The following is an 11,810-nucleotide window of genomic DNA, read 5'->3' on the forward strand; positions in this document are numbered from 1 at the left end:
TTAGGATTAAAGCCTAAAAGGGTCAGTTTCAGAGAGGTATTAAACACTATGTGGTATTTTAAGCTCAAACTTTACACAGACACACTTTAAGAACATCAGAGACTTATTTTACATCTTGTAAAAAGGCGCACAACAGATCACCTTTTAAGGTAATTATATATTTTTTTATTATTTATAGAATAAACATTCTAATGGACAAATTATTCAAAATTAAAAAAATTACATAGTTATAATAAAGTAAATGTACAGTAAATTAATTACCAAATAAATTAACTAGAGTTACGTTAAGTAAATAATGTAATTATTAAAAGCATAATAAATGTAAAAAATATTATTGTATGTCATTATTTATTTACTTATTAATGAATTTAATAATTCAATTATGTATTAATATATTTATTGTATTATTTATTTATTTAATCATTTATTCTTTATTTATTTATTTATTTATCTATTTATTGCCTCCACAATCGCTTTCAGGTGACGGTTGTCTGCATAAATTAATATTTCTTTAAACATTTATAAACATTTTGAATAATTAAAATATGTATTTAACAATTTATTTAATGCATTTGGTAGTTCAAAATTGCCTTTATAGTTTCTACTGTATTTTTAACCCTTAATCGGCCCAGGAAATACATCACATTCAGCTTGATTCACATTCTCTCTTTATACGTGTCCTCAGAGGGGAACAGCCCCGCCCACTAGTGACCATCTCTCCCTAATTAGCATAGGACATTCATCTTGTTTTTGAATTTGCCACTATGCTGACAGACAGGCATTTATAGCTCCGCCCTCTTCTGAAAAGAGCCCAAAATCATTTTAATTTAAAGAGACAGTCACCAAAACAGCACAAATAGGATCAAAGCCTAAAAGGGTCAGTTTCAGGGAGTGATAAAACATTATGTGTAGGTTATTTTTGAGCTGAAACTTCATATGCAGACTCAGAGACCTATTATACATCTTGTAAAAGGGGCATAATAGATCCCATTTAAAGGTAAAATTCTGGCAAAAACAGCTTTGTTTTTTTACCCTAAATCTTACATATTTTTGTTTACAGTGTACTTAAAACAATTGTGAATCATCAAGGCACTAGCATTGCTAATGGTAAATGATAATCTGAAAGAAGGATTTAAATAATTAATGACAGAAATGATTAATTGTTGCAATTCTGGCAACCTGTTTGGGAGCTGACTGAAAAAAAGCAGACTCGTCATCTTCCAGAAATCTCTCCCAACAGGCTCATTGATGATGTATGTTGTGTGAACCAACAGAGCAATGTGTTGCTGATGGAGGAGGATTTCACCCTGATATCATTATCCCTCCTTCAGCAATAAAAAAATGCTGAATACTGGAAAATCTGGGCTCATCTCAAATATCATCAGGAACAGGTCACATGACTGATGATCACAGAGACAAAAAAAAGGTCATCAGGACAGACATCAGCACCTCCTGAAACAATGGGGAGCTTGAAGGGACAGTACACCCAAAAATGAAAATGCAGTCATCATTTACTCTTCCTTAAATATTTATAATGATTTCATAACATGCCTGTCATGTTTTTGACAGATTTTTGACACGCTTTGTAAGACAAAAACAAAGGTTAAACAAGGTTTAATGAAAGACTTATGAACACTCCTTCAAGTAAAGTGTTGAAAACCTGTAGCCATTGACTTCTATGGTATGCAAAACAAATAGAAGTCAATGGTTACCGGTTTCCAGCATTCTTCAGGACAGTATATCTTTTAAATCAAGCAAAAGATGAGTAAATTATGCCAGAATTTTATTTTTTGACTAAACTATCCCATTAAGAAAACCTCCTACTGGCTTTCTGTTTTGTTTTGTTTTTTTATTTCATAAAAAAAAGTGAAAAAAATGCAGATAAATATGCAAAAGCATTCAGTTAAAACGCGTTATCACACTCTGTGCTGGCTGATTTCCGTCTACAAGTGTATAAATAAGTCTATATCTAATCGTCGATGTCAGTTTCCCTGATTCAGCTGCTCAATGCTGAACACTCATTGCTGGAAGACTATCATTTATTAAATGAATCAATATCCATTATCTTAAAACAGAAACACAAATCAGCAGATGCTTTCAAATTCAGAGATGGACTGAACAGCTGAACATGGCTAAACCAGAACTACCAGGATCACAAATTTACACTCAGCAGGAACCACATTTCTGTAAAGTCCCTTCCCATTTAGTCTGAAGCTTGCTTTATTTATTTATTTATTTATTTATTTATTTATTTATTTATTTATTTATTTATTTATTTATTTATTTATTTATTATTTGATTCTATCATTGCTATGGTAACACAACAACTATAGTAATTACTTGATTTAATCTGTTGTGGTGATTCTATAGTTGCTATGGTGACAACAACTATAAAAAATTACATTAACTGACATGTTGTGGTGATTCTGTCATTGCCATGGTAACACAACAACTATAGTAAATGCTTAAATGAATCTGTTGTGGTGATTTTATAGTTGCTATGGTAGCAAAACAACTATAGTAATAACAGTAATTGACATGTTGTGGTGATTATATAGTTGCTATGGTAACACAACAACTATAGTATTTGCAATAATTGACATGTTGTGGTGATTCTATCGTTGACATAGTAACAAAACAACTACCGTAATTGCTTGAATAAATTTGTTGTGGCGATTCTATTGTTGCTATGGTAACAAAACAACAATAGTAATTGCTTAATTGAGTCTGTTGTGGTAACTCTATAGTTGCTATGGTAACAACAACTAAAGTACTTACATTAATTGACATGTGGTGAATCTATAGTTGCCAAGGTAACCCAAAAACCATTGTAATTACTTGATATAATCTGTTGTGGTGATTCGATTGTTGCTATCGTAAGAAAACAACTATAATAATCACTTGATTTAATCTGTTGTGGTGACTCTATCGTTGCAATGGTAACACAACAGCTATAGCAATTACATTAATTAACATCCTGTGGTGATTCTTTAGTTGCTATGGTAACACAACAACCATTGTAATTACTTGAGTTAATCTTTTGTGGTGACTCTATAGTTGCCATGGTAACACAACAACCATAGTAATTACATTAATTAACACGTTGTAGTGATTCTATAGTTGCTATGGTAACACAACAACAATAGCAATCCCTACAATTAATCTATTGTGCTGATTGTATAGTTGCTATGGTAACATAATAACCATAGTAATATAAACAAATGACCCAATACTGTAGTTTTGTACATTATACTACAATCAACACAGTTTACTGTAGTTAACTAAAGTATCCTACAGGACTTATTACAGCTGATCAGTTCAGTAAAGTTCACTCAGTTAATACTATAGTATGCTGGGGCATTCATTAACTTAATGTATTATATATAGTATATACAGTATACTACACTTTACTACAGTATGGTTCAAAATGTTCAAAAAGTTCAAAAAGTATTTACTATGTTATTTGTTCATGTGGGTTTATTTATGCATTCATTCAACACAAGGCACTAGAGAGCAGCAATATATAAGTTAGTTTAGCAGTTCTTTTAAATTATTATTATCATTTTTATTATTATTATTATTATTTATTTATTTATTTTTTTAGTTGTCTGGTACATATAGAGAGGGGACTCATCTTCTCATACGTTAAAAACAACAAAATAATCCAATCTAAATGACTCAAATGTTCAGTTATTTTTAATATTTATTTTAATAATTAAATGCTAATATGAAACTTTTTAGCGGAAGTCATGACATGAAAGTGAAAGTTTTTTTTATGGTATGAAATAATCTTAACTTATGCAGCATTGGCATTAGAGCCGTGCTTTGTGGTCTGTTTAAAGTATGCATATTAACAGGGTAAAGATATTCTGTTTGTTTGCAATATGAAAGCACAGTGTCAAGCTGAGCTTCTTTACGCATTACAATCAGCTAAACCTGAGCAGTCAGCAGTTATTAGAGTCTGCTGATACATGAGGTGAATTAATGCAAATCAAGGAAAATACGCTTCATTTTTACTGTACAATCAACACACAAAAAGACTTAAATCAGCCCTATTGGCAAGGCTGTTGAATGTGCCAAGTAAAGAATAGTTCATCAAATCAATCCTGAAAAATTAATTATATCAATTTATAAAAAGGGCTGCAAGGTGGCTCACTGGTTAGCGCTGTCATCTCACAGCAAGAAGGTCGCTGTTTCGTGTCCAAGCTGGTTCAGTTGGCATTTATGTGTGGAGTTTGCAAGTTCTCCTCATGTTGGTGTATGTTTCTTCTACGTACTCCAGTTTCCCTCAGTCCAAACACATATGCTATAGGTGAATTGAATAAACTAAACTGGCCGTAGTGTATTCTGTATTTCATTGCAGGAATAAATTGCATTTAATTCTAATAAACAAATAAAAAAATTAAAAAATGTTATTTATTTATTTATCTATCTATCTATTTATTTATTCATTTACTTATTTATTTATTTATCTATTTATTTATTTATTTACTTATTTATTTATTTATTTATTTATATTATTATAATTTATTTTTATTTTTATTATATATATATATATATATATATATATATATATATATATATATATATATATATATATATATATATATATATATATATATATTTTTTTTTTTTTTTTTTTTTTTTAACTGCATTTTCAATCAAATGTGAAGTAGGCTTGGTGAGCATCAGAGTCTTAATTTCTAAAACGTTTGATCAGTGTACATGCAAACAGTTATGTCAGAAGCTGCAGGGACTCTCGTCTGTTGCACTGCAATGCAATTTTGCACTGAACCCTGACAGAAATGAGAATGAGGAGATTGTGAGTAATAAAATCCAGATGCAATTACAAGACTGAGGGCCCTCAGAGAAGAGTGGCGACACATCAGGGGCCCGAATTAATTACAGCCTCCAAACGGCCAACAGAGTATGTGTGTGTTTCTGGAGAACAGGCTGATTTATAAAGCCATCATGTGTATTTTCATGAGTTCATAGACAGATCTAATATGAAACAAGGCATTTGATGATGTTGTATTGTGGAAAATGCAATTGTTTGGGAGTCAATGACTGCTTTAGGTTCAACACACTGTAATATAATATAATATAATATAATATAATATAATATAATATAATATAATATAATATAATATAATATAATATAATATAATATAATATAATATAATATAATATAATATAATATAATATAATAAATATATATTTATGCAAATATAATACAGCAACTCACCCAACAATGAACTAAACTGAGCGAAATTTAAAAATAATAATAATAATAATAATAAAATAAAATAACATTATATAACATTAAATAAAAATATAATTAAAAATTACAATATATTTTACAATAATAAAATATAATATAATGATTAATGCAATGACATACATTATAATGACATGCTTAAATCACTTAAAAATACATTCAAATGTGTTAAGCAATCAACACAGACACTGTTATTATAATTTATAATAATTATTCTTTTTTTTATTCACCAATTATTTTTTTTCTCTATTTATTAAATCAAAGCTGCTTTAAAATAATCTGTATTGTATATATGAGCAATATTACACAGGTAGCAGGGCTGTGTATCAGCACTAGTAGGAGGCGTGCACTGGATCGAGGCTGCAGGCTGAGTGCCTTAGTGTCCCAGCGGTGATGATATACAGCCATATGGCACTGCTTCGAGTGTGATATTAACACTTTGATGACATAATTGTCTAAATAAAATAAAAAATCCAAAACTTATTATGTAGTCTCTGTCACCATCTGGTCACACCACCGTCTTTGCTCTGCTCAGTATGACAGGCTAATGGATGCCGACACGCTGAACCTCCGAAATTATAAACAACCACTTTCTACACAAAGCAATCTAAACAACTAGATTTTTGACTAAAAAAAGCCTCAAAAGTACATTATGTTGTCCAACAGCTGCAATATTTGTCAAACTGTGGTGAGTTTATTGATCTGCTATCACTCTATGTGGGTGGAGTAATACACAAGGGTGAAGAAGCTGTACTGTTTTTGCAGAATATTGCATGGCTATCAGCCGATCAGATTCAAGAACCAGACAGAGCTGTTGTATAAATCATGATAACAACACAGCTGATTTTTAAAAAAGCAGAAGAATGATCTTCACTCACGTCATGGCCTGATAGATGGACTCGACACCGAAGCGCATGGCGAACTCATCCACAATCTCCTGCGAAACATCGTCAAAATAAACCTTCCAGGCGTCATCTCCTTTCACCTGCGGGATCTTCACCACTCCATTGTTCTTCACCTCCGTCAGGTAGTGGAAGAGATTCTGGAAAACACACCAGGCGACACGTTAATAAAATAAAATAAAATAAAATAAAATAAAATAAAATAAAATAATTAAATTAAATTAAATTAAATTAAATTAAATTAAATTAAATTAAATTAAATTAAATTAAATTAAATTAAATTAAATTAAATTAAATTAAATTAAATTAAATTAAATTAAAAAAGGTGCAAAATCATTGCACGGTGGCGCAATGGATAGCACGATCACCTCACAGCAAGAAAGACGCTAATTCGAGCCTCAGCTGGGTCAGTTGGCGTTTCTGGTTGGAGTTTGCATGTTCTCCCCGTGTTCGTGTGGGTTTCCTCCGGGTGCTCCGGTTTCCCCCACGAGTCCAAAGACATGCGCTATAGGGGAATAGGGTAGGCTAAATTGTATGTAGTGTATGTGTGTAAATAAGTGTGTATGGATATTTCCTAGTGATAGGTGGCTGGAAGGGCATCCGCTGCATAAAACATGTGCTAGATAAGTGACCCTAAATTGATAAAGGGACTAAGCTGAAAAAAAGCAAATAATAATAAAATATTAAATGTTATTGAACCTAGTTGTATCAACATTAACCAAACCTGAGCTGAACAATATTCATATTAATATATACCATACCATTCTCTCCTATAGTCAAATGTTTTAGAATTGCTCATTTTTGAGCATGAACATACAAAAAAAAAAAAAAAAAAAGCCACAGCAACAAAATTTAACAGGAAACATCAATAATTAACACAATATAAATAATATGATTAATAATATCAATAATAAAAATAATGAAGATTATTATTATTGTTGTTGTTTTTATTATTATTATTATTATTATTATTATTATTATTATTTTAATCAGTATTATTTGTAGTAATTATAAATAATTAAAAACAATGAATAATTATCCATTAATATTTAACACTGTGTAACATCCTGTTTCTGTGCGTTTCAGTTCTGTGTTTCAATTTACTTCCTGCTAACCTTAGTTTACCTCTAATCTTGTTAGCTTCTTAGCTAATTGTCTCCACCCTCTTGTCAGCTTGTTTAGTTAATTGTTTCCTTGTGTATTTATACCCTGTTCTGTTAGCACTTCGTTGTCATTAGTTTTAGTCACTCCTATGATGTCTGCGTTTTTCTTTTGCTTTGCTTTGTTTTAGTTTGTTTAAATAAATGTTTGTTTGGCTGCATCTGGATCCGTACCTTTGATTATTCCTTGCTTTACGCCAGACGTGACACACTGCTAATTGAATCAACATTTCCCTTTGAACCATAGAAAATTTAGCAGAATAATACAATAATAATTTTACAAAACATAATATATTAAAATATCTCACATACAAAAACTGACTCATTTTGCAAAAAGTTGCATATTTGTAATAAAATAAAAAATTGATAAAATAAAATAAAGCCACAGCAAACAAAAACACAAGAGGAAACATTTATAATAAACACAAATAATAATTAACAATTATTAATATTAATTATAAATAATGAATAATTAATTATTCATAATTGTTAATTGAAAAACTAATTAACTGCTAATTTAATCAATATTTCCCTTTGAACATTTAAAAACTTAGCAGAATAATACAATAATAATCTAACATTTTACAATGTAAATATTCAAGATATTCAAAACAGACTCATTTTGAAAAACTTGCACATTTGTTTTTAAATTATATATTTGACCCCCTTTTTAATGTTATTGAATCTAGTTGAATCAACATGGACCAAACCTGAGCTGAACAATATTAATATTAATATATACTATACTATTCTCTCCTTTAATCAAAAGTTTCAGAATTGCCCACTTTTGTTACATTTTGCAAAATAAAATAAAATACATTAATAATTAACATAAACAATAAGTCAAAAATAGAATAAATAAAATAAAATAAATAAAAAAATATTACATTTATAACATAAAGGACAAGAGGAAATCGGCAGTGTTTAGAGAGCAGGAAGCGTGCAGAGCATCACGAGTGCATGAACTGTAACAGTATTGATATGGAACGGTTGTCTGGAAATATCACCAGCGCGGCCAGCTCCGAAAGGTCAACATTTCGGGGTGCCAACCTACTGTCATCACACCAACAGATACGCCACAACAGCAGAGCCCACGGTGGAACAAAACCAATGAGACGCAAAACACACAAACACCAGATCCATTTCACACGTCACTGCAGTCTGACACACACACACACTTCCCAATGACACACAAATATGTACTGAACTCTCACATTTGGCAGATCTTTAACCCATATGTGCTGTTGAGGAAGTTTTGATCTACTCTGAGTTGATTTTGAGTCTTAATTTGGCCACAACTTTCTTTGTTTCAGCAAATGGAATGAATTTTGCTGACAAATCTTATTTTGACATATATTTTGGGAAAATGCTTCTAGTTGAACATTTGGTATCAGAAGTGGTTTATATGAAAGGCAAAGGCTTCTAGATCACGCTTATTTTACCACAATAAAATATGATCATGCCTTGATTTTGAATGATTTCAATAGGACAATAAGTCTGACTTTGCTTAGACAAAAGTCTCGTCACTGAACAGAAATAATGTCCAGTATAGAATATAAAGTCATGCTGCAGTGGAGACAGAATGAATATTGTGTCTGACTCCCTCATGAGCTTGGAGGACTGCATCCATACATCTCTGCAACGACTCTTGTCATCTGGAATGGCGAAGAAAGCGTTCTTGCAGGACTCCTAGAGATCATCAAGATTCTTTGGATTCATCTTCAATGCCTCTTCCTCCCTCTTACCCCAAACATGCTCAATAATGTTCATGTCTGGTGACTGGGCTGGCCAATCCTGGAGCATCTTGACCTATTTTAGACTACTATTAGACTAATTCAGGTGATTGACTGCTTGCATAACGACAAAGAGCTTGGAATGACCAAGAGGCGACGCTCAATAGAACGTTCCACTGCAACAGCAGCGCCCAGCAACAGCCCCAGATTCCGACATTTTACAGTGAAAGCGATCGGCTGTCCATTGGCTCTTATTGCTGTAGCGATGGCAAGCAGCTGCTTTGCTTTTTATTTTATTTATTTAAAAAGAGCATTAAAGCTAGGATACAATCTGAAACAGGACAATACAGCACTTACTATCACAGTCATCAGCACTTTTAATAGTTTATTTTACAGACTTTGCTGTTGTTCTATTGGAGTTTTCATTCCAAAATGGCCACCGCGCCATCTAGTGGCTGTTTCCCAATTTGCCCTAGAGTGTCGCCTCTTGGTGATTCTATGCTCTTTGATAAGGATGTGGATGATGTAACGTTACCATTAGTAGCTAGGCAGTCAAAACTTTTCATTGCCCTTTTGAAAGATACTTTCACTTCCGTTTCCGCTTATACAAGAAAACAACCCTAGTAGCAAAGAATTCTGGCCCAGATTTGGCAAAAAGCTGGCACAGCAGGCATTCATCCGGCACTGGCATACAGCGTGTGGGCCAAACACGGCCCGGGTTTGGCAGAGGTGGCACCGTTTTTAAGGCGCCACACAAGATTTGGGCCAGATGAAAAACGTAGTATTTGGCCCAGATTTTAAAAAATTGACAAGTGGGCCATGTAAGTTTGGCCAGTCTTGACCCACATTTAAAATACACTAAAATCATTTTTGAGTAAAGAAAAAAAATTCTACCAATCAGGTCACTTTGAGAAAAAGCGTGCCCATAGTGTGCCTAAAGCGCATCACTCCATGGGTTTATCAGTTTCATTGCAATCGTGACACACCAACCTATCTGGCCCAGTTCAGGCCCAGTTATGAGTTATTAACTTGACTGAGACTTGGCCCAGATATGGTCCGTGTTTGGCCCTTGTCTGGAAGCCAGATTTGGTCCAGTCATGTACCGTAATTCACTGCGGCATGTGGGCCAAGCAAAACCTGATTGTGTGGGCCAGAGCTGGGCCAGAGAAATGTTGCTATGTGGGAACTTGTTGCTTCTGTTGCAACGAGCACTGTCGCTGTCCAATCAGGAAATACAGTTCGTTTGGTTCTCTCCGCAAGATTACCAGCTGTGTGTGTGTAAGTCTGTGTCCTGAGCTATGTGTGTGCACTTAGCGCAAGCCTCCGCTGAGTGCGCATGTACAGCCGAGAACTGTGAAGGCTTTTATTCTTGACGTGCTCACTTGAAAAACGAGCACTTCTCATGTGAGAACGCCAACTGTGCAGACAAATGTTGAATATTCCAAATTAGAAAAGGTGGGTCAGTTAAATTATGCTACTGTAAGTAATGTTTATTCAGCTATAATTCTCCAGTACCGATAGCAGAACTGTTACCGTCAGAGCTTATCGATACTTTGGTATTTTATAATGTAGTACTGATACAGATAAAGTACTTTTCGGTACCCATCCCTAACTATACCTAATATAATATAAGACATAATTCTGAATAGGAGTTTCTTCAGTGTATTTAGGCCCGTACCTCATGTAAACATGTGTACTGTCCGTGAGGTGGAGCCACCTTCTCTTCTCCCTTCATCTCCACGCTGATCTTCAGCCGGATTGCTCCTGAGACCATGGATTTATCCGTCCGCTTCTCTGCAGATCCACAGGAGCAGTGCAATTGAAGACAGAAACAAGACAAGAAGAAACAGAAATGAGACAACGAGTGGCTGCAGGACGTCGCTCCTCTCTCTGACCCTGTCAATAAGACACGTAATGCATCTGATCTCAGAACAGTGACCTGGAGACAGAAAAACACTGAACCCCATCAGCCCACAGCCTTGTTCCATTACTAAACTGACCCCGGGTCAGACTGGGAATTTAAGCCGTCCACTGTCCAAATGCCTTTCATTTCAGCAGTGACAGAAGCTCCGTTCACTATGTCAGCGTGATGGGTTATATTTAAATGAATTGTAGATTTATCATCTATTCAACAGACACTGATTCAATGTTTTATTGTAACAAGAACAAAACTTTGATGAAGGCTTTTTGTGAATATTAAAAGCTCTGTTCTTCCTCTAATCTAAGAGGATTTGTCAGATCTTGAATGTTTTAATCTTGATAGCTGATTTCTGGCTAATTTGGATCTTCAAACAAGTTGGCGAATCAGATTATGTATTGTGATATGTATTCATATAGCGCATTTATCGTGTATGACCATACACTCAAAGCACTTTACAATCATGGATGGGGTCTCTCCACACCACCACCTGTGTGCAGCGTCCACTTGGATGATGCAACAGCAGCCACAGGACAACGGCACCTGTGCACTCACCACACACCAGCTATTGGTGGAGTGGAGAGACTGTGAGTACATTTACATGGACAAAAATAATGAGATTTTTATGTGATTAAGACAATACTCTGATTAAGCGTCTCTACCATGTAAACTGCGATTTTTGATTAAAAACCAACCAACCATCCTTCCAAGCATCCATCCATCCATTCATTCATCCATCCATCCATCCATCCATCCATCTAACCAACCATCCTTTCATCTATCAATCCATCCATCCATCCATTCAACCAACCAACCAAC

The 11,810-nt window shown here is 33.7% G+C and overlaps 1 protein-coding gene across 7 annotated transcripts in view; it reads right to left on the reverse strand.

Moving 5' to 3' along the window:
* Positions 1-11,810, reverse strand: part of unc13c (unc-13 homolog C (C. elegans)) — a 321,746-nt gene that overhangs the window by 197,066 nt on the left and 112,870 nt on the right. For all 7 annotated transcript variants that reach the window (XM_073930154.1, XM_073930152.1, XM_073930153.1 and 4 more), the window contains 2 exons: positions 10,752-10,867; positions 6,157-6,320 (listed from right to left, as the gene is read on the reverse strand). In XM_073930154.1, the coding sequence (XP_073786255.1) occupies positions 6,157-6,320; positions 10,752-10,867 (280 nt within the window). The remainder of the gene's footprint in view (positions 1-6,156; positions 6,321-10,751; positions 10,868-11,810) is intronic.

This window comes from Danio rerio, chromosome 18 (assembly GCF_049306965.1).
Source record: "Danio rerio strain Tuebingen ecotype United States chromosome 18, GRCz12tu, whole genome shotgun sequence".
Lineage (NCBI taxonomy): Eukaryota > Metazoa > Chordata > Actinopteri > Cypriniformes > Danionidae > Danio > Danio rerio.